Raw genomic sequence first — 24,720 nt, 5'->3', positions numbered from 1 at the left:
GAGATAGTAGCATTCGCATCACAAAATGATAATGCCATTTGTGCATTACAAAGTTTGCCCTTTTTAAGAACTCAGTTCTTGAGTCTATGCTTAGCATAGTCTATGCCAGCATAGAATTTGTTTTGCTGGCTAAAATCATACAGAAAAATTGGCGAAAATTGGACAATGCTAAAGCCATTTGGCTGAGAGATGGTGCCTAGTTTGGTAAGGAAAACACTGGCTCAAAGTTTATAAACTCTCTAGCCTCATCCAAGTCTTGCTCTGCTTGGATGACTTCAAAAAAGCATCAGCTTTATCTTCTACAAGTTGAGAACTATGTGAGCAGCTTCACTCAGTGAATGAATATGCATCTAGGGAGCTTCAGGCTTAGTACAATGATCCACAAAGTGGAAATATTGTGTATATGAGCCAGAGTGAAGTTCTGGGAAGAAATGTTATAAGAGCAAATAACATTTTAAAGAGCTATAAAAGAGCTATAAGGAAGGGACTTATTTAATGCCTAATATTTAAAAATGCATTATTTTGGCACTTGATTTTAGGAAGTGAAAGACTGGTCAGATTTTCTCTTTGATGTGTCTGCTGAAAGGCAGCTGCTTTCTTTAAAAGAAGGCCCCATTTAACTTTTAGTATACGGGAAGTCCAAATGTGCCCTGCTGTCACCTTCATCCATTGGTTCATCTTTCACATAATAGATATTCAGATACCAGAAAATTGTTATCATGGCCTTTCTGAGTTTTCATTTCCACCTTCCTGTTTGATCTCTACTTCAGTCAAGGTTCTCCAGAGAAACAGAACCAGTAGGAGACATATATATAGTTACTTAAATGCTATGGCTCATGTGATTGTGGGAATGGCAAGTCAGAAATGTATAGGGCAGCCCAAGAGACTAATACAGGCAGAATTTCTTATTTCTAGAGGAAACCTCAGTTCTGTTCTTAAAGCCTTTCAACTGAAAGGATGAGGTCAATTAAACATTATCAAACATAAACTCTTCCAGTTAAAGCCAACTGATTGTAGATCTTGATCACATCTATGAAATTCCTTCATAGCAGCACATGAACCAGTGTTCAGTTTAATAACCAGGTAAAATAGTGTAGTCGAATTGATACCTAGAAGTGACCATCATTATCTCTTTCCCCATTCTATCTGCTCTTATTTGGGTGTTCCCTCATTTATCAATACCCCTGTTAAAATCAAAAGAACAAGTCTAGAATCAGGATTGATTTAACAGGACAAAGGACAGCGTATCACCTCTCTTGCTCTGGCCTCAATGTTTCTAATGATAGAGCCTCCTTGTAGTAGTACAGAAAAAAACAAATAAACAAATTATACTATTCCTATAAGGCTTACAGTAAACTGAAAGCCCTGGGACTTTTCCTACTCGAACTGCTTACAAGCCAGTGTCTCTTATTCCACAATCAGGAGGAAAGTAATTAGTGAGTTGACCTGTCATAGCTCAAGTGTAAGAAGCTCAAATACATAGTTAAACTTTATTAGTGTGTGTACAAGTTATATGTGGGATTACAGTATGTCAGAACTGAACAAGATCATAAAGATCTTGATTTCCTTCTGCCCATACTTGCCAAGACCCTACAACTTTCTCTAACGTAAGTGATTAAAAGCTTCTTGTCTTTTCTGATAGCCAATTTCATTTATGAAAAGAAAACTGTGAATAATTACAAAATTAATTACCCTTATTTTTTTAAGATTTTTTATTTATTTATTTATTTATTTATTTATTTATTTATTTATTTATTCATAGAGACAGAGAGAGAGAGAGAGAGAGGCAGAGACACAGGCAGAGGGAGAAGCAGGCATCATACAGAGAGCCTGACGTGGGACTCGATCCAGGGCCTCCAGGATCACGCCCTGGGCTGCAGGCAGCGCTAAACCGCTGCACCACGGGGGCTGCCCCAAAATTAATTACCCTTATGATAGGCACTCCTCATTTTAATATGCTGCTGTATTGCACTTCTCAGATACAGCATTTTCTATAAATTGAAGGTTTGTGGTGTGGCAGCCCTGTGTTGAACAAGCCTATGGGTGCCATTTTTCCAACAGCATTTGCTCACTTGGTGTCTCTGTGTCACATTTTGGTAATTCTCTCAATATTTCAAACTTCTTTATTATTGTTATACTTGTTATGGTGATCTATAATCTATGATTACAACTGGCTAAAAGCTCACATAAATGATTAGTATGTTTTAGAAACAAAGTATACTTGAAAAAAGGTATATACATTTCCTTAGATAATGCTACTTCATTCACACTTAAGCTATGGGGTAGTGTAAACATAATTTTTATATGCACTGGTCAAACAAAAAAATTCATTTGACTCATTTTTTGTGACATTTCCTGTATTGCTGTCGGTGCAGAATGAAGCCACAAAATCTCCGAGGTGTACCTGTACATATATATTCATTTTACATATTTAGAGCTCACGTGCTTCCTGTTACTACCAGTGAATCATCTTCCAATCCTCACCGCTTATTAGATAGGTATGATCGTACCTCTCAATGGATGAGAAAACACTCAGAGGTTAAGTTACTTGCCCAAAGTCACTCATCTAATAAGTCATAGAAACAACACTTGAAATCACATCTTTTAACAGTGCTAAGATACTGAGATAAACATCAAAGTGGACAAAAGCTAAAACTATGAACAAGTAGGTAAATGAAAACATTGGATCAGGGCCTTAAAAATGTGGTATGATCTAGATTGAAGGAAACTGGAACAGAAAATTAGCTATGAAATCTCCAAAAATTGGGTCTGCTAGTTTATACGGACCCCTCAGGATGAGAGGTGTACACTTAGCAACTGATACCATAAATTATTTGCTGAACTCGATCCATGCAAGATACTGCTTGGAGTGACAAGTGACACAAAGATGTCTAAAGTGAAATCTTTATCTATAAAGCATTTACAATCTAATAAGGGGCACAACTTAAGAAACTGAATCATCACTACAAGGCATCTCTCCATTCCTTTACATATCTATTAATTCAAAAAATACTTAGGAATTTCTATGTGTCCTCAAGACAGTCATGATTAAGATGTTGGTAATGAAATGGTAATAGGAAGTATACTTTACAGGTTAGAGACATCTTTCTACAAGGAAAGGCCACTTGGGAGATTGAGATTAGAAGAAACTGGTTATTGAAAAGAGGAATGTGATGAAAAGTCAAGTTGAGGGCTCCCAGTAAAATGGTCCAACAACTCCTACCCCCAGACATTCTTATGCTGGCCTTCGTGTGTTTTCAGGGAAAAGTAACTAAGCAGGCAACAACCATAAGGAGTCCAGCGATTTTTCAAGAAGGTGACAAGCAAAAATATTAAAGCTTGATATAATCAGAGAGGCAAAACTAATGCCAATGAATGGAAAGGCAAAAAGCACCTGGAGATGAAATTGTAAGTGAATCATTGGCCACCGCCCAAGTCAAATAAATGTCAAAAGCAAATGAGTGCTCTGGAAAGTGTTGGTCCAAGGACATGTTAGGAATTTTACTGCAGCTCTTAAGGTCTCGTACCCTCCCTGAGAAAAAGGAATAGCAGCAGTGGTGGCAAGGAATTAATTTTATGACTGAACCCTCAAGGGAATTTTCAGGGTATAAATGAAGACTTCCTATTTCATGTATGCATTATGAGTTATTTTCTCCTAACCCTTCTAGCATGACATTATGGCAAAAAAAATTATTCTGTATTTCCCATGACCCCAGGAGGGGAATATACCTCATGGTAATCATCCATGAAAATAAATACTGGCTGGAGTCATTAAAGAGTGCGTGAATCATGGTGCCATATAACATGATAGATTCACATGGAAAGTTTGAATTGGAATGAGATTTCATGGAGAGAGATAACTTCATGGAGTTGCAATGAGCATTTGTGAAGATGTTTTTAGAGCTAAGATTTCAAGTTTGGGTAAGATTTGGCCTCAAAACTGAGATGAACAAAAGAATAAAAGGCATCTGTGTTGACAAGAACACACAAACAGCCAGAAGCTCAAAAGACAAAAAACTGTAGTATTTGTTAGGAAAAGACCAAATAATCTGTTTGGCTAGCATCTGGCACAAAAGTAGATGAGTTGTGAGGAATAGGATTATAAATTGTGCTAGGGCCAGAGCATGTGGTGAGTCCAGGGAAAATGCTACACAAAGGGGCTTATACCGTATTCAGTAGACAATGAAGAGCCCTTGAGGGTACTAAGCAAAGAAGTAACATAACCAAAAACTGGCACGGGGGGAAATGGATGGAGCAGCAAAGTGTAGGGTGGATTAAAAAGAGACAAAACAAAGAATGGAAATGAGTAGGTTTTCTACTAGTGTTTAATGACCACTTGACTGTGACTCTTGGGCTCCAAAAAATTTTCCCTATGGGGGCAAGAAAAATGTACCCATGAGCTAGTTGTCTGCTGACCAGTTCTTCTTTCAAACAATAGTATTTCCTTAATATTCGGTTCACTAGAGAAAGACAGACCTGGAGTTCAAATCCCTCATTTTCATTAATACTCTGTTTTTGTTTTGTTTTAGTGGATTTGTCAGCCAAAGTACCCACTAAAACCCATTCAAGAAATTTTATTCCATGTTTAAGGAAAATTCTTCCCTATTTTTTTATTAGTTTGGATTAGTTTCCCTTATGCTTAGAATATTTCCCAACCCCCCAATTTTTTTATTTATTTTTTTTTTGTTTTTTTTAATTTCTCTTTTTTTTTCCCCCCACTTTTTTTTAAATGAAACATTAGCTGCTTCCTTTATTTCACCCTGGACATGGACAAATGATTTTTTTTTATACCTACTGGCACTTGGTAGAGTGCTCAGGGACAGTTGAATTGGGGAAAAAAATGAAATCTTGGTCATCATCAATTTAGGATATAAATGGAGACCACAAGATCCCAAACTCTAAGAACAGTTTGAGTTCAAGTAACTTAATGGTTTTTACAGCCATGTGAAATCTATCTCACATAGTCTACCCTTCCATTTCCACAAGAAGCAGCCCCAATACCATCTCTTCTTTCCCCAAACCAGGGCTAATGTTCAACTGGAATGCACAGTAAGCCATACTGATTTTGAAATATTGGACTATTTCTATAAGGGTTAGTAAGTAGCCAGTGTCCAGTGCCCTCTGAGTGTCCCCTCCTTCCAACCAATCCAGCTGTTCTCTCCTGGCCCAGGACTCTTCAAACACTCCTACCATCCAGCCAGCAAAGAGGTGAAGCTTGCGACAGTAGGAGCCCTACAGGAGCTGTCTAGGTCCTACAACCAACATTTGTTCTCTATTCAGCTTGTGAAATGTTTTGAATGAATATATCTACCTAAAAGCAACTTCTTCTCCTGTGTAATTCCATTCCTTGCATCTAACTACACTGTGGCCTCCATTTTAAAAAGGCACATTTTTTGGAATCTGGGTGCAATGTGTCTCCACCTCTCACCAGGTGGACTGTTATCTCAGGCTGCTATCTCCACATAACAAGAGATGTGTTGCCGGTACTTCCTCAAGGAGCATCCCTAGAACTTGAAATCCAAAAGAGAAGAAAAGACTCTACCTTCCAGGTTCAGTATGGGGGGGGGGGGGGGGGGGACTGTAGAGAAAGATTCTGATTGGCTCTGTTTGAGTCACATGCCAACCCTTGGGCCAATTACCATGACCAGAGGCATGGGATTTTATCGCTGTCTGCCTGAATCACAAATCTATCCTGTTCAGGCATCCATAAACTGTCCTTGACAGGTCCCCAAAATCATAATCTTTGAGATGAGTAGTTCCCAAATAAGAAAGTAAAGGTGGAGATGGGAGTGGAGATGCTTTTACCATAAAAAGGGAAAAAGGTCACCAGGATGACACAATGAATATACCTAACACTAGTCTTTCTAAGCAAAGTTGAGTGTTTGCAGTTTTGCTTATAAGATGGCAGCATATTGCTTACTGAACATCTGTTGATTCCAAATTAGTATATAACCTCAATACTTGACTTGTTTGAGTGTTGGTTTTATAGTAAAAGACTGGCACAACATGATGATCAGAAGTTTCTATCAACCATGTAAATGTATATGAACATGTAAAATGTTGTATATAAAGCTCCCCATAAAGACAAGGATTTGCTCTTTTCTTTTGAAGTTTAATGTGGACCATATGAATGCAGTGCCTTAAATGCATATTCTTGGATTATACATTCCATTTCCATTTTTTTTTCCTTTAACAGGTCAGCTCACACCACTCAATATTGATATCCATCGACAGATGAAACCATTTCAGGAAGGGGGTGGGATCACCAGGGCTAATGCTGCTGAGATTTTTCTTTGATTCTAACCCTTTAGCTCTATTATTAGTCTTTTTATAATTATTACTACTAATATTTATACATCACAAAAATGCATGTCCTGAAAAATATCTTTTTTCCTTTTCCACTTACATGGACTCCTATTCACAATGACTTTCTTCTGTCTCAGTTGTCCTGAGGTCACAGTGAGTTTCCCAGTTTTAGCAATTTCCATGAGATCGTCAAACATCTGCAATTCATTCTCCACTTTTTCAGAACCTCACATAATTTTTGGACCTAGTAGGACCTTACTAAATACCTATTTATTAGCTGGCTTTCTTCTTGTTTTTAGGGAACAATGAAATCTTACCATTTTCTCTATAAAACATGAAGTGAGAAAAAAGCAGAATACCAAAATAGAAACCATTACCAATTCAGCACATGCACCACTTAGAGGAAAATCGTTTTTGCATAAAAATGAAACTGAGTGTGCCGTGTGTTTCTTTTAAAAGAGGACTCAACAAAGGAACAGAAAGAGCAGGGAGTAGTAATGAGTTCCCATTTTGGATGTTGTGAACCATCTCCTCTTTCATTTAGCACTTCAAATTTAATTAAGTAATGTATACAGTTCAAATAATGAGGCTTTATTCAATCTTTATTATTGCAATTTAAATGGGTTTTCTAGCAACTGCCCTTAAGACTTAAGATTATTTTAAAAGCCTTATGGGTTTTTGGTTTTTTTTTTCGGTTTCTCTAATGGAGGAAACACAAAGTTGCAGTAGAAAGTGACAGGAATGCCAAGCAAGAAGAAAATGTCCTGAGTAAAGCAATATCACTTGATCATTGGTTCATTCAACAAACCTGAGCTGAACGCTGCACATCGTAGCAGCAGAGGCTCCACATCACATTAGCAGAACTCCAGTGAGTAAATAGCCTTAAACCTGTGACATGGTTAGAAAAGACCACAAGGCTTTCCTCTTCCCAGCCCACATTTTACAGCTGAAGGTAGGGGAGGTTAATGGTCTGTGTGACTTGCTCAAAGTAGTCACAAATCCAGAACTAGAATCCAATTCTCTTAATCTAGTTTATTGTTCATTCCTATAGAAAGTCATTTTTATATCTTAAATCTATCTTTGTTCAGTAAATTGTGGGGAAATCCATATCACTTGTAAACTGACTACTCAACCTCAGAATAACATGAAAACAATATTATACTTGTTGTTTAGGAACCTTTCATGTGCCACACCTGATCCTACCCATAACCGCAAAAATATATTACCTTCATAATAAACCCACAGTATTAAGGAACCTAACAGTTGTATGAAATAATAAACCTCTGACACTAGATTAGATTGAGGGGGATGGAGTGGGGAGAATGGAAGAAAGGAAAGAGATGGTCTTTAAAGGACAACACTAGAACTCCAAGAGGGATGCATGGCCCTTCCATTATGTATTATACACAAGGATAACCCCCTCCCAGTGTACCCTCCTGGTATTCATCCTACCTGAACCCAGACCTCCAAGCCCTTATGCTTTTCATGCTGCATTCAGCCTTCCCTGACCCTTATCCAGGTCACATAGAGCTTAAAAATAAAATTTTAAAAATGTAACAGCCCTTTTCAGTCATTTTTTAAAGCTCTCCTGGGTTTGCAAGTGCCTTCCTGAGACACATCCGTACACAGTGCTCATTCTTCTAGTCTAGCCTGCCTGCCCCTGGACCTACTCTAATTCATTCAGAGTACAGCAATCTGATCAGATCACTCTAAAGTTTAAAATTCTTAAGTTTTTATGTATGGTGAGTTAAAGGTAACATTTCAACATTCGAGTATTTATGTCCCTTTGATAGCTGCTCCCCTTACCTCCTGGCTTTCTATCTTGACACATGTACTTACCAACAAGGTTGGCTCCAATCAAGCCCTCTCCATGAGCTTGCCTTTAAACATGCTGTCTCTTTATCTCAAACCCATCCCCATCACAGCCCTATCCTGCTTGTCCCCCTCACTCTAGCTTTAACACTGTTTTACAACTGTTGATTCCTAAATACAACTGCTTCTTATTTTTTATTCCCTGTGCCTTGAATAGTACCTGGCTTGAAATCAATCAATAAATATTTCTTCATCACTCACTATATGCTGGGAGCTGTGCTAAACTCTGGGGGTATAATAGTGAGCCTCTTTTCTTGGAAGTTTCAACTCAAAGTGAAGGCAGATGAGAAATGCAGAGGGGACAGACTAGGAAGAGAGAACACACAAATTAAATTTGGTGAATGTCCTAGTCATGAATATAGGAGAGAAAATAGTGTTTTGGTCATTGTGAAACTCCCATTCTAATAAGGGGAAATGGATAAGTAAAGCAGAGTAAATGTGTGTGTGTTCCCATTTAAACAAATAAATACCAAAATGGGTCAAGAAGCAGTGAGAAGTCGGACAATGGAAAAGTGTCCCAAGTACGTGACTCTTAGCAGGACTACCCAAATGGACAAGGTGGGTCAGAGGGAAGAGTCTGCACATGATCAAAGATTTAGGAGAGCAGTCTTTAAGACATCTGTAAATCAAATTATATGGTGGAAGGTCTGGATGCATGGAGGGCACATGGGAGATGAGAATTCAGACTCTAGGTGACTTGGTATCGAAGGCCAAGGAATACAGATTTTACCATTTAGATGTTTTTCAGTTTGCGTGGCACTTATTATTGGGTCATGAAATCAGCTCAGTAGGTTGTAATCAACATTTTGAAGTACTAGACTACAATAGAAAATGTGAGTGCATTTCCTGAAAAAATGGTAAATCTGGGGTGATACCAGTTGTCTCAGTTGCATATCTCTCAATATTTATTATAAATGCATATCAGTTCAGGGATTTCTTACAGTACATCAATCTTGACCAAATAGTTTGAAAGTCACTGCTGCTGGTGATGGGGAATCACTGAAGAATTTAAAGCAGAGACAAGATCGACTTTTGCATTTAGAAAGATGCTGTGGTTCCAGTAAGAACAGACTTAAAGGGCAAGGCCACTTAGGAGATGGCTTTAGGAATCCAGAACAAGAATATAGACTAGAGAACTAAATGATAGATATATATACTTGACGATTCATCTCTTCTCCCCATTCTCATTGCTACTATTTTGGCTTGGTGCTCATCATTTCCTTTGTAACCAGTTCCTGACTCATCTAGCTACTTGTGTTCTTGACCATCCTTCACACCAAATTGAAAGACACATCTGAAAATCTCCCTCTCCTGCTTACAAGACTTCAGAGACCACTACCACTTATTGTTCGAGGCCCCAATCTTTCTGTCCAGCTTCAGTTCCTGCCTCTCCTCTTTGGGCTCACTTTCTACATGTTCCATGCAGATCCTTGCCTTCATGTATTGGCTTCTGTCATCCTCTCTGCTGGAAATGTCTTTTCCATTTTAACTCACTTGGCTTCCTTGAACTCGACCTTCGAGATTCAGTTTAACCTTACTTCTTCCAGACAGCTTTCTTTGATTTCTCTCAGCTGGGCCAAATTACCCGCCCCCCCCCCCCATCTTTCTCTCCCATGGCATTTTGTATAAAGCTCTCTCATTACATGGAGCCATACTAGATAGCAAATATTAACCAAATGTTCACCCAGTGCCAGGCGCCGGGCTTACTTGCATCATTTCATTTAGTCTTCACAAAACCCTGACGAGGTAAGTATATTGCCCTGGGAAGGTGCAGCAATAGTTGCAGTGTTTTCAGCCAACCAGTGTTGTTCTAGAGCTCATGCTTTCAATTGTTCTCTATATTATACACTGACTACACTATGAAAAACCACGGGCTCTTGAGTAAGTCTCTGAAATGGCAACCCCCTTGCTCAAAGATCACTCAAGCAATCACATTTCTTTGTGTCCCCAGTACCCAGCAGAATGCCCAGCAGATAGCTGAGCTTGTGCTGAATCCTTTAAATACTATATAGAAGGCAACCTGGGTAGGTACTCAGGAGTGCTGTTTGGATCTGGCAATGAAGTTTATTGGAGTCTTGGTGAAAACTTCTTTTGATGGGATGAGTCTCTTTATCATGCTCTTCACTTCAGTCCCTGCAAGTATTAGGTCATCCATAAATATTGTTTAAGGAATAAATTGCAGTGGACTGAGGAGTAATGTGAGGTGGCTTTCTTCATGAAACGTGGCTAAGAAGGAAAGGTAGTGGTGGTGAAAGAGTTACTGGAACAAGAAAGTTTGTGAGTAAAAAAGAGTGTTCTGTGTTTGGTTTGCTAGCTTTTTAGAGATGTTGCAAGAACATGTTGAATGACACTAAGAGACAGTAGCCAAGAGAGGGAGAGGTAAAAAAATATTAGAAAAGAGGATTTCTTGCAGGAACCAAGAGGGCAAGTTTCCAAAGCTCTGGTGAATGAGCTGTGAACAGACAGCAGCAGGTCCTTCTCCAGGGGTCAGCTTAACATCACTGTGTGTTAAGCTGCCTTAACAAGCCTCCATTTTCATTTGCAAAGGAAGTAACACATACCATCCCTTAGATATATGACCTGAAAAAACTTTTTCCTGATTCATCTTTCTCCTTCTTCTTCTTCTTCTTCTTCTTCTTCTTCTTCTTCTTCTTCTTCTTCTTCTTCTTCTTCTTCTTCTCCTTCTCCTTCTCCTTCTCCTTCTCCTTCTCCTTCTTCTTTCCTCTCCTTTTTTTTTAAACTTTCTAAACCCAGGGAAGGCCAATTCAAACCAAGAGGATCAGTCCCCTCTATTAAGGGACTGAAGAAAATGTTACTTCTATTTCCAAAGGAAGATTTCTGTCACTGAATGCCTGAGCTCTTTCTATTTAAAACTTGATGGGGTGGGGTCTGGTGAGGGTCTCAATGAGGAAGAAGAGGCAGGGGATTTTATATTTATGGCACTGGAAGTAGACGGCAAAGACTGTATTTGGTGTTGAACTCTCCGAGAACTTGTTGGGTGGGAGGTGAACCCACAGGCAGCTGTATGAAGAGAAGGAGCTCTGGGTACTGGCCACTGTGAGCAGTGTCACAGAGAAGGATGGGGCTTTGTGTGTCCTCTCTTTCCTTCCTCTTCTCCCAGTCCTCCTGGCCACCCATCCCCCAGACTCGGCCTGGGGAAGCACCAGGTTAGACGCTGAGAACCTAGAACAGGATGTAAGAGCGTTGGTCAATGCTGACAGGAGAGGCCTGGGAAATCCCAAGGGCAAATGGCATAGGACGAAGGGGAATTCCAAAAGCCACTGGGTCTTCTCAGGGTGCCACTGGTCTGGGGAAGTACTGCTGTGTGAGGGAAACAGTTACACAGACCATATTTATCACCTTGATAGAGGATGGTAGCAAAGCACGTTAAGAACTATAAATGAATATGGTTGTCAAAAATAATCAAGCAATTCCTATTTTTATTGCCTACTATTTTTAAGACCATATGCCAGCCTCTGGAGAATTTTAAAAAGCCTAAGAAACTGTTCTCATCCTTATGGTCCAGTTGGAAAGATGACATAGGCATAATAACAACCAGTGGGCATAAAAGTTCCAAGGTTTGGGGCGCCTGGGCAGCTCCATAGGTTGAGCCTCTGCCTTAGGCTCAGGTTATGATCCTGGGGTCCTGGGAATAACCCCTCGAGGCCCTCCCGTCGTCAGGCTCCCTGCTCTGCAGGGAATCTACTTCTCTCTCTCCCTCTGCCCCTCCCCCCTCCTGTTCTCTCTCTCATATAAATAATTTTTTTTTAAGTTCCAAGGTTTCACATAAGTGAATAATAAACACTACAGATATTCAGAGGAAAGAAAGCTCTGTGGTGACCCATATAGCTAGGGTGAATAAACCAGATTGCTACCACTGACCTTTTATTATATCACTGCTACATTTAAGAGCCAGGCTGTGAAGCCCCCTCAGGAACCAATGTGAGAGGCATTTGCTTCCGGGTACCTTCTCCTGACTTGCATTAATGTCATAACTGGCAGACACCTTCTAGAAAAGGAGGTCCCTTTTCATAACCAATTGAATTATCTGTATAATTCACACTAGAAAACTCGATGGCCTGTATCTGAATTGAAAGTAGGGCAGCCGTGGTGGCTCAGCAGTTTAGCACCACCTTCGGCCCAGGGCATGATCCTGGAGATGTGGGATCGAGTCCCACGTTGGGCTCCTTGCGTGGAGCCTGCTTCTCCCTCTGCCTATGTCTCTGCCTCTCTCTCTCTCTCTCTCTCTGTCTCTCATGAATAAATAAAATCTTAAAAAAAAAAAAAGAAAGTAATTGTGGCATCATATAAACAAAGTCAGTTTTGGGAAATAAAAACGCATGCCCCCTAGAGACTGCAGAATTGTGTCCAATGTCAGGTTCACTGGATTTTAAGGAAAAAACAGCTCTTCACTCCCAGAAAACAAAAAGAATGATGAGACAAGTAGGCACTTCTTTAGGAGTTCACAGAGAAGTACCTGAACACTCTATAAGTTTTCTGCATCAGTTGGTATCATAATCAGCTAAACCATTTTAAATTAAGACTAATATCTGTTTACTATTACATAATAGGAAAAAACCACAAGTGGAAAATCCCTAGAAACTGGCCAATCTCTTTAACCGCATCTGGCAATTTTCTAGTCTGAGGGATTATTGCTTTTGGATATCAGGTTTTTTTCAAATAAAGAAATTAATAAAACCAGGGCAGACAGGATTTAACAAAGAAATTGGATTAAGATTTTGTGTAAACCCTGTTCAGTAAGAGTAGCTGGATGGTTCAATGAAGGGCCTTATGCTTTCATCCCGATGTCTAGAGAAGCAATTGCTTCTAAAAAATAATAATTAAATATATATATATATGTGTATATATATATATATATATGAGGCAGTTTGGAGAACAGGCTCCTGTAAAGCCCAAGAGAGAGAATTCTTGATTTGTTCAGGGTAAGAAGGGTGTCTCACCCTGGTCTACGTTTGTTTACAACACTCTCCACGAATGGGTACTGCATAGCTCTGAGGAAAACCAGGGCCCAGGTGGCCAAGGAGCCAGGGCCGCGGCTCCTATCTGGGCATTCACTTTTCTTACACACACAGCTGCCATAGCATTCCCAGAGCCATTGTGACTGGCCTCTGAGGACCTCCCAAAACCACTCACAGGCAGCTACTCCCTCTCGCAGAGAGGGACACAATAGGCCAATTGTGGCTGGATCTCCCTCAGGGGCGTCATCTTCCTCAGTATTGCCTATTTGATAGCTCACTTTGATGGCCTAGAGCCTGATTACTTCTGGAGTCCTTACTGAAAACCTACCTGCCTTCTCAGGGAGGCCTTCCTTTCTCAGACAATTACAGTACAGCCCTTCCACTTCAATAATCCTGAGTAATCCTCTCTGATTTATGACCCCCTTACATAGTATGATTCATTTATTCATTTTATTAAATAAATAATTTATTCCCTTAATAAATAAATTTATTCCTTCAGCCATAACTCAAACTCCATAAAGGAAGGTTTCAAGAATGGCTAGGCTCTGCCTCACATACAGTTGGTCTTCAGTAATGAATATGAATGAGGCACACCCGTGTGGCTCAGAGAGTTAAGCATCCAATTCTCAGGTCAGCTCAGGTCGTGATCTCAGGGTCATGAGATCAAGCCCCGCATCAGGCCCTGTGCTGGTCGTGGACTCTGCAGGAGATGCTCTCCCTCTTCCTCTCCCTCTGGACCCTCCCCCACACTAGTGTGGGCTCACTCTCTCTTTAAATAAGTGAAATCGGAAAAAAAATGACGAATGAATGAAAGTTAAAATGTTCAGATCATTAGATTGTTTTTTGAAAAAGTTAGAAGATATCAAATCATTTTATTTCTACTTCATTCAATTCTTAATTCTACCTGGTAGAATTAACCTCAGCAGGGGGCGCCAGGGTGGCTCAGTTGGTTGAGCATCCACCTCTTGATTTTGGCTTGAGTCCTGGTCTCCGAGTTGTGGGACAGACCCCAGCATCAGACTCTAGGCTTAGCACCGAGTCTGCTTGAGATTCTCTCTCCCTGTGCCTCCGCCCCTGCCCCACTCCTGGTCATGAGCACTCTCTCTCTCCCTCTCAAAATAAATAAATAAAATCTTTAAAAAAAAAAAAGGAATAACTTCAAGGTTCAAGTAGTGACCCTTAAAGATGTGAGGTCAATTCGACTTGTTTGTTTGCTTGGGGATTTTTGTTTGTTTTATTTTTAAATTTAAATTTGAATGTCCTTAATAAGCATGCACTTCCAGTTTGCCAGTCCCTACCACTCCCTACGTTCATACCCTGGTCCTAGGGTTTTACACATTTCCTATTCCTTCCAGCCTCTAAAGATAGTGAGTTCGCTAGCTTCTACCCTCATAGAAATTGGTTCATTGAATTGTTTAAACCATTGTATACTTTTGACTACATAATAATTTACAGTGTGCCTTTGGGCAAATTACTAAAAGTCTCTTCTAACCATGAAATTCATAAAGATATCTATTGGTTGTTTGACGGTATATGCTAAGGTCATCTGAACTATTTGGGGTAATTCTTAGCTGGATATCAAGTGAAATGACATTTCTTTATGTGATCCTTAGTCCCAATGATCTCTAATATGCAATAGATCACTTAAGTTTATAGACCAATGGAAACTTTGAATTGAGATATAATGTCTCTAAATTCTCATCCTTTGATAAAACCAGTTTGTTTTCTCTATAATGTAATGAAAGCTTAAAAAAATAATATAATGAAAGCTTAAATTCAGTCACATGGACATTCTTCCACTAAAAATTGAATAATTCTAAGACAATACTGCATAAGATTTACTTTAAATAAAGTGGTCCATAAATATAAGATTTACATTTCAATATACCAAAGATTCTTATCAGGCCATGTAAATTCATTTGCAGATAAATCTATTTATAGGAACTCCAAAGTTAAATCAACTTGGCAAAAGAGACATTAAAAGTAAGCCAGAATAAAACATTGAATTTAAAATACAAGGTTGGCAACTAACCAAGATTGGCCACCAGACTTCAAGCTCAAAACTTTCTGAATAAGAGTAATAAAAAACATTTTCCATCTCTAATAAAATTTAGTACTTTTTAGATTGATCAAAAACACATTTAGTCCTAACATCAGGAAGAGAGATTCTATTGTAGTCTCAAACCTTTAGATTTTCATTTAGACTTTCATTAATGAATCAAATAAACACTTTGAATGTACCTTCTAACATGCTAATGGTACCCTGGAGTGCAAGAAATACTGAAAGAAACCTTCCAAATATTAACAGTAGGATGGTAAACTCAAAAAGATATTTTAAATGGCTACTGAAAAGAGTACGTATAAATAAAGCAATTAAAAGACACTTATGAAACAGAAGAAAGAAATGATTTTAGCTGCTTGAGATTCTTATAAACTTTAAAAGAAATTGATCTTTGAAATATTACACTGTAGAAAGTAGGAAACTAAAACACCCATAGGCAATGAATATTACAATGAACATAATAGTTTTTATTTTCCCTGTTTTTAGGTAGTGCATATATTTTCACATTTGTAATTCTAGTGATTGAACAATTCTGTATTTGGCTTTTTCTCATGTAATTATGTTCTAAACATTTTCCGTATTGCCAGAGTCTTCATAATATTTATTTTTAGTGATAGTATAATTTTCCATCAAATTGCTCAATCATTCCTTTGCTATTGCAATTTTAGTTTCTTCTCAGTGTATCGTTAAAATATTTAATTGTAACATTACTAACTATAATTCAATACTGTCATTTAATTTCTTTGTTCTTTTGGTATATGCTGATTTCACTAACTGGGTTAAATCCTCAGGAGTTTCAAAGAGCATGGAAGACACATATGAAACCAAGACACATTTCAAGCATTCAGTGACCACAAGTCTTAAAACACTGTAACACTTATTAAAGTTCCATTCTTGTAAAGGAATAGACTCTGGATTCAAGGTGCCTGGGTCCTGTCTTTGCTCAATACCAGCATGTGTCTTGGGGAAATTTGCCTCAGCTTATCTGTGCCTTTGTTTTCCCATCTGTAAAATGGGATTAGTAATAGTAAAATTGTTCAAAGAATTAAACAAGACAATATATATCAAACATTTACAACAATGCTTGAAATTTCTATTTAAGTTGCTGCAGAAAGAGTATCCCTTTTAATATTAGAATAGCTTTATATACTCTCTGTGCCTTACAGGAATTCTACCTGCAAGCAAGACAAGTGGTAAGTTTTCAAACTTTAAAAACAACTGTGAAATTTCTGTGAATTCTGTGAATTTCTGTGAACAACTGTGAATTATTTCTTAACCAGAAATAATTTCTTTTATTATCAAGTTTTTGCAATAGCAAAATACATGTCAATTCATTTAGCAGCAATTGGGTCCTAAGCTAGCAATCTCAAGTTAGTATTTCTTCCAGTAAGAATAACTCATCTTAGACATTTGTGAATCATTCTGTCAGCATAATCATAATAGTAAAAGTAAAATAGTCACCATCTACTGAACACTATGTGCCAGGCAAAACAATTGGACATTTAAAAATATTGTACAATTTTCATGACAACCTGGGAGGAAATAATATTATTCCAATCATCCCCAAATGGGGAGACAGACTCAGCAAGATGAAACGACCAACCAAAAATACACATGCCTAAAAAGTGGTCAGAATTGACCCATTTGAATTGTATTGAGATGAAGAAGTCACGAGACTGAATTCTCCTTTCATGAGTATCCATCCACCAAATTTCCCATTGAAGTCTCATTAAACATCACAGGAGGTAAAATGCATTTTCTTCTTCTGCATGCTGTAGGTACGAAGATGGATCAAGAGCCCAATGGTCAGTGTGGACAAGCATCAGAGTCCCAGCCTGAAGTACACAGGCCCCTCGGTCATGCACATCCCTCCAGGGGAGCCAGATTTTGAGTCTTCCTTGTGTCCAACGTGCCTGGGAGACCACACTTTCCAAAGAGGTGTTCTCCCTCAGGAGAAGGAATCGTGTTCATGGGAAACTCAATCCGGGTGTGAAGTAAGTTCACTTTTGCTCTGGATCCATTTCCCCAAAAGGATTCTTGGCCTTTGTTTTTCTTATATTCCTGCCACAGTATGCCAACACCCCCCCCCCCAAAAAAAAAAAACCCAAACATATTTAATACATATGTATAAAGCTTCCGAGGAAGATATAGAATGTGACTTTTGCTAGCCCACAGTACTAAATTTTTTAGGAGGAGGGGGAGCCAAGGTAGAGGGTGGTGCCAATGCTCAGCATGGAGCCCACCACGGGGCTTGATCCCACAACTCTGAAATCATGATCTTAGTTGAAATTAAGAGTCAGATGCTCAACTGATTGAGCCACCCAGCCACCCTAGCGCTATTTTTTTTAATAGCCTTTATTTATTAGAAATGTTTTTGCTTCATAGCAAAATTGAATGGAAGGTATAGAGATTTCCCATGTATTCCCTGCCCCCACACATGTAGAGCCTCCCCCATTCTCACCAAAGTGGTGCATTTGTTACATGAACCTACGTTGACACATCATCACCTAAAGACCACAATTTACATTAGGGTTTGCTGTTGGTGTTAAGTTTGGGCAAACTTATAATGACATGTATCCATTAATAGAGTATCATATAGAGCACTTTCACTGCCCCAAAAAATCCTCTGTACTCCTCCTATTCATCCCTCCCCCCTCCTACAACCTGGCAACCATTGATCTTTTTAGTCTTCACAGCTTTGCCTTTTCTAGAGTTGTAATATAGTTGGAATCATACAGTATGTTGTACTGATTTTAATGCTATTCCAATGTGGATCCAGCCATATATTGATCAACTAGGAATCCCTCATAAGGTGTTCGATCACACAGTGACCAGTTCTTATATAATGCAAAAAAAAGATATCATAACCGCCATTGATGGATTTGTAGCCTTCACTGAAATACTTATCTCAATATGATTTGACCCACAACAGAGCACTATGCCAAACCATATTTCACTAATTTTCATATGTAATACTCATATTTTTATATATACTCATATTTTTTAAGACTTATTTTTCTCTGTTCCACCAAGAGTTTTGGTTTTTGTTTTTAATTTTGTTAATCTAAGAAAGCCAGATAAATGATTTATCTTGCAGGTTCTAAAATTTCAAAAATTTAAGATTGTATTTTTCACTTATAACTCAATTAGGCTTATATTTATTTTGACTTTTTAAACCATTAAATTAAATGCTTATGTTACTTTTATTATCATTCTATTGACACAAAACCACAAATTAGGAAGACAGAACGTGTTATTACAAAGTACAATTAATTGCAAATGATCTACCAATACATTATTTTAGAACAGTGCGTTATAAGATGATAAATGTTAATAACTCTTCCCTGCTTTTTTTTTTTTATTTTCCTGAAGGAAACGTTTTCCAAAGATCAAGGAATCATTGTAGCTGCTAAAAATGCTTGAATCCGAGTTCAACCCTAGGATATGCAATGTCTTAGAATCTGTTTCCTGCCTACTTTCTAAGGTTCCTAGAAAGGTCAAATGAGATAACACATATAAACTATTTCATAATCCAGAAAGTGCCATGCAAATAGACATCATTATTATTTATGCTTGTTGATTTACATATTAGCTAAGCCTGTGGATCTGTAACACTAAATTAGACTTCCTTGACTAGGTTAGCACTTGGCTGATCTATGAACATTTGTCATGGTGCCATTTGCTGTTTAGCTAGACACTGGCTCAACTCCAGATTGATCATAAAAGGCAGTAAATAGATCCTAAATGCAAGGATTGGCAAACTTTTTCTGCAAAGGGCCAGTTAGTAAATGTCTTAGGCTTAGTAGGCCATTAAGTCTCTGTCATTTCTGTTCAGCTCTGCCCTGTAGGGAAAGCAGCCATAGATAATATATAATGAATGGGCCCGACTGTGCTCAAATAAAAGTTTTTATTTACAAAAACATGTGGCTGGTCTGCCAGCCTTAGTTTGCAGACTCTTAAACTCTAAGAGTGCAAACGAATTTGCCAAATCCTTAACGTCTAAAGGACTATTCATAACTTAGAGGTAGAAAGAGGGCTCTAGAAATCCTACACAGAGCACAAAGGCCTAGTACTAAATGTTTACTTGAGGGCCTGGTATATGCCCCATTTGTTAAGAGCTAGGGATAGATTAATGAATAAATGGAATTTTATATAAGAGGAAACAATAAACAAAGAGCTGGGAGGAATTTAAAGCAACACTGTGATTCATCCTTTTACTTTATCTGGAATAATAGGTGAATGATTCTATAATTTACAATGGATAACTGGATCTGACTTTGCTGAGTTTTTTCTTAAGGTCACTACAAATCAAGAAGACACTTAATATGTTAGCCATTTAACAATGAATCTATATTTTGTATTCCTACTGGGATTAAATCATGAGATAGCTCCTTGACAAAGGCACCTCTGTCCTTTCAGGAAGTAGCCTTGTGTGATGAGAAGATGCAGAGGCTGTTAGATACACAGGCCTAGTAGTAAAGACTCAAAGTTTTTCCTCTGACAACTCCTAATGTGGATAATTTTAAGCAAATCGTTAATTCATCCTTCTCTTTCAGTGTTCCCTCCTATGAAAATTGAGATTATTCATGTTTGCCATCTAGTCTTTCCTGAGGTTTTTTAGTAATTTGAGGATGAGATGGGATTTTAAAACATTTTGTAAATGTAAACCTATGTATAAATAGTGTGCTGGAGTCAGGCAACCTGCATTCTGATGCCAGCTCTGCCACAAAGTCAACATATGAACTTGAGCAAGTCACTGAATCCTCTCAAACATATGATGAGGCCAATCAACTCCAAAGCTCTTTTTAGTCTGAAATCCTACAGTGGGAGTTTGATCACCTATAAATGAAAATAAACTCTGTACCTGACCTGAAAAGATAAAATGTAGAAATGAGGTAAGAATGTTTTAAATAAAATAAGAGAGCAAATAGAGTGTTAGTCCTTTAAGAATATAGGAGGGGGTGAGTTCTGACTTTAAAAAACAATACATTTCAGGGGCACCCAGGTGGCTTAGGTGGCTAAGCATGTGATTCTTGATTTCTACTCAGGTCATGATCTCAGGGTCCTGATCTCAGAGTTGTGAGATCAAGCCCCACATCAGGCTCTGTGCTTGGTGGGGAGTCTGCTTGAGATTCTCCCTCTCCCTCTGCCCCTACCTCCACTTGCTCTCTCTCGCTGTCTCACAAACAATAAATAAATAAATCTTTAAAAAAATAATCACAAACCTTTTTGTACTTAACAACACAACGTAGAGGTCTTTAAAATTACCACTAATAGAATACAAAGAAAATTAGTTGATTCATGTCATAGAGGAAAATTTTTATTATACTTCTAAAATCTTTTGAGAAGACTAAAAATATGTAAGAGTAGAGGATTTTAATAAAACAATTAACCAAATATGATTTATGTAGAAATTTGTATCTAATAAACAAAGAAAACACATTATTTTACACATACATGGAACAATTACATAAATGAACCAAGAATTAGATCATGAAGCATATCTCATCAAATTCCAAAAAGCAGGAATCACACAGGCCACATGAGCTGATTACAATTTGGTAAAATTAGAAACTAACAGCAAAATGAGAGCCAATTGCCATCCCTGGCCAATCCTTTCACCTAGACTCCACAAACACCCTGCTATTAACTCTGGGTTTACATAGAAAATGAAAGATGGAAATTAAAAACTTTTAAGCACTTATGCCACGGCCAAGAAACTGCAAAATGAAACAATGAAATTGTATTTGCTTTGAATCCATCAGATTGTCAAAGGGTTAAAAGATTGATATTGGTAAAAACATGGGCCAAAATGCTGCTAGTAGAAGTTTTTTGGCAATGTACCTTTATTAAAAATTTTTAAATCTCATACCTTTTAATTTAGCAAATCTATGTGTTCCCATCTTCGCTCACTACATACTTGCTTATGTTATACTAAGGATGGGTACAATGACATCCATTGTGATATTGGAGATGGTAAAAAAAAAAATGGAGGGGATGGAGGGAATATCTATGAGTAATAAAACTGTAAACTCATTATTGATTATGGTACCTCCATGTTGTAGAACAGTATGCAGCAGTTAAAAATGATCTCCATAGGTACTGATCTATCTGAAGTTATTTTAAGTTAGAAAACCAAGTTGAAGGTGAATATACATATGCATGTAGCATTAGCGTCACATTTATTTTTTAACTTCATATTTTTCTTTCAATGTCTGTGTATGTATCCATGAATGTTTGTGTGCACACATGTTTGTATATAAATGCAAGTGAAAAGATCTGAAAGTATATTCACTGAACTAAAATGGTGATTACCCCCTTCCGAGGATTAGAATCAGTGGGAGAAAAGTAGTCAAGAAGGACTTCAGCTTTGTCTATACTGGTTGAGTTTTTCAAGACCATATTAATATATTACCCATGGGTTTAGGGAAAATACCATGCCTACCAGGAGACACACTTGTAGAAAGTATACAGTTACAACTCAATCCTATGGGTTGAAAGTCAGGCACTGTCACAAAGATGGTTTCACATCGTAAGACCATTCTATCACTACAAAGAAAGGCTCCTGGAGGAAAATGGAAAATGCGTGATTTTTTTGCTTCCACAGCCCCTTGCTTATATTCCTGTCCATTATGTTGCCCTGCCCTGTATGATGTCTTTATGTGTGTCCACTTATTCTCTATGGTTCCCACAGTCATCAGATCTAACGTATGTTCAGTTTCCTATCTCCTCCAGGCCTGTGTACATGCTGTAAAGTTAATGTGTTCTTTTTTTCTCTTTGCCTTTATTAGCTAAAATTGAAATTTTGTTCATGCAAGTTTTTTAAACATGAAAAAGAGAGAGTAAGGACAAAAAACTCTGCAGCCCAGGCTGGCTGGAAATCCCATGCATTCCAGAGGTACTACATGGCCAGGGCTCACAGCTGAGTCTCATTAAGCTTGCCCTCTCATATGGGATAGATTTGGCGGAGTGAGGATTTCCTCAGCCTCCTCTGTCTTCCAACTGAAGGCAGCTCGTAAGGTGCCCAGTCAGTGACCAACAGCTGAAGCCAGGGCACCATGGCCTGTTTTTAGGGCCCTAGTGAAGTCAATCCTCCAAAAGGAGCCATCAGACTTGGAGAAGTTATTAACAAATTACTACAAACACAAGAATGAACACTGAGTCTGTGCTGTGAGGAAATAGAATGTCATTGCCTCTTCTTCCTCCTCAGAAACTCACCAAAGACAGAAATAGAAAGCACTTTTAATTAAGTAGACTTTACACAGTTCTACTGGGGAGAGAGTCTGCCCCAGGAGGCTTGTTCAGTGGTTGAGGTAGCTTACCTCCATCTGTAGGCTACCACAGCCCAAGAGGTGCACTGTTACCATTATATTTCCTCTCAAAATTGTTGAGCAGTTTCTTTGAAGCCCAGGAAGCTGGGTATAATAAAGTGGTCAGCTGAGCAATAGTTTCCATGCTGACTTACTTTCATATCTCCTTGAGTTTTCCTGATCCCTCTTAAGAGGAGGCTATAGAAAATATACTTAAATTATCCAGATGGCTTTATAGATTTCTGGTTTCTTTCAATTTACATAGTAAAAATGTTTTTTTTTTATGAAGGCTTATAGAGAATAAAATAATAGTGCTTCTATTGCCCTCTTCCCCCAGTTTTCTGCTCTTGGCATGACATGGTCTCTGAAGGATGTGTGGTGATTTCTAGGCTTAACACTCATAATGGTCCTTGTTCTGCACCAAATGTTAAGCCATGTAATCCTTGGGAAAACACTCATCCCATAAAACAAAAGATGAGACTACTAAGGGGCAGAGGGGACAAAAAAATGCCTCCCACACCCCTCCCCTTTTTTTTGTCTGTATATTTAGAATCTGATGGAATAGATGACATTCTTTCTATCCAGAAATCCTGAGTTCTCCATCCATCTCTGCCTCTGGCAGGTCACATGACCTTAGACATGTTTGCATGGTTTTTTTTTTTCCCGTTTGAGGCTCACTTGCAAGCCGCGAAGAAGGAAATAGTGCTGCTCAACTCGCAGGACTGATGAGAGGATGGGGAGCAAATGAGAAAATACGTGGAGCTCTTAAAAAACAAACAAATAAAAAAAAAAAAAACAAATACACAAACAGGAGCACCTGGGTGGCGCACATGTTTAAGTGCTGGACTCTTGGTTTGAGCTCACATTGCAATCTCAGAGTCCTGAGATAGAGCCCCGCATGGGGCTCTGCTCTCCCAGTGGAGTCTGCCTCAGATTCTCTCTCCTTCTCCCTCTGTCCCTCCCACTGTGCACTCTCTCCCTCTTTCTCAAAGTAAACAAGTAAATCTTTAGAAAACAAAACATAAAAAGCATTTGAAATATTATGAATTGGCAATTGTAATAAAAGCTGGAAAGACTTTTAAACAAGTTAATCAGTTTTAAGCAAAACATTCATCACATGTCCAAGTTTTCCTCATTAAAATAATAATAATAAATAATAATATGTCTTGGAAAACATTAAAAATGACTCAGTAAGCTGCCCTCTTAGGATAGTGAAAAATCCCTAAATACTATTTCCATTATATATCTGAAATTATTATTCTAATACTGAGGCAGAATTAGAAGATAGTTTTACCTCCCAAAAAAACCTTGGAATTCTTTTCACTAAAAAGGCAGCATTCTTAAAAATGTTTATTTCAGGCAGGGGTATATAAAATAGAGGAAATGCTGTTGGTTTCACTTTGAAGCTTTCAATATTTTTTTCCTTTTGTCCTACAGTAATTTGAAATGTCCTAAGTGACTTCCAATTCAAGTAATTCTCTTTGGCTAAAATCCAGAGGGAAGATTGCCTCGTCATCCTATAACTTCTACTAAGAGCTATTGCCTGACCAAAATATCCATTTTTAGACTTTATGCCTTTTAATATCAGTCCACATCTTTTCTAACTTTTCCTCATGATTTTCAAAATTCAGGTAAGAATTATTGCAGCAGCACTACTGAGATGTTTAAAAATAATTACATGAGCACCTGGGTGGCTCAGTGGTGGAGCGCCTGCCTTCAGCTCAGGGCGTGATCCCAGAGTCTTGGGATAGATTCCCACATCAGGCTCCCTGCATGGAGCCTGCTTGTCCCTCTGCCTGTGTCTCTGCCTCTCTCTGTGTGTCTCTCATGAATAAATAAATAAGATCTTTAAAAATAATAATAATTCCAGGGATGCCTGGGTGGCTCAGTGGTTGAGCGTTTGCCTTCGGCTCAGGGTGTGATCCAGGAGTACTGGGATCAAGTCCTGCATCAGGCTCCCCACAGGGAGCCTGCCTCTTTCTCTGCCTATGTCTCTGCCTCTCTCTCTCTCTCTCTGTCTTTCATGAATAAATAAATGAAATTGTAAAATAAGTAAATAAAAATAACTCCATTTTCTTTATATACCAACTATGTTTTGGTACATGTTCTCTCTCAGTTTTTTCCCACGTGCACTTATCTTATACCCGATTGGTATTATAATGAATCTGTGACAGTGAAGCTGCCTTTTTCT

At 38.3% G+C, this 24,720-nt stretch overlaps 1 protein-coding gene across 1 annotated transcript in view; it reads left to right on the top strand.

Moving 5' to 3' along the window:
- Positions 1 to 24,720, top strand: part of SGK1 (serum/glucocorticoid regulated kinase 1) — a 109,745-nt gene that overhangs the window by 25,376 nt on the left and 59,649 nt on the right. Inside the window, exon 2 of the mRNA XM_038526060.1 lies at positions 16,998 to 17,213. Within this exon, the coding sequence (XP_038381988.1) occupies positions 16,998 to 17,213 (216 nt within the window). The remainder of the gene's footprint in view (positions 1 to 16,997; positions 17,214 to 24,720) is intronic.

This window comes from Canis lupus, chromosome 1, assembly GCF_011100685.1.
Source record: "Canis lupus familiaris isolate Mischka breed German Shepherd chromosome 1, alternate assembly UU_Cfam_GSD_1.0, whole genome shotgun sequence".
NCBI lineage: Eukaryota > Metazoa > Chordata > Mammalia > Carnivora > Canidae > Canis > Canis lupus.
This window is presented reverse-complemented; position numbering and strand designations above follow the sequence as displayed.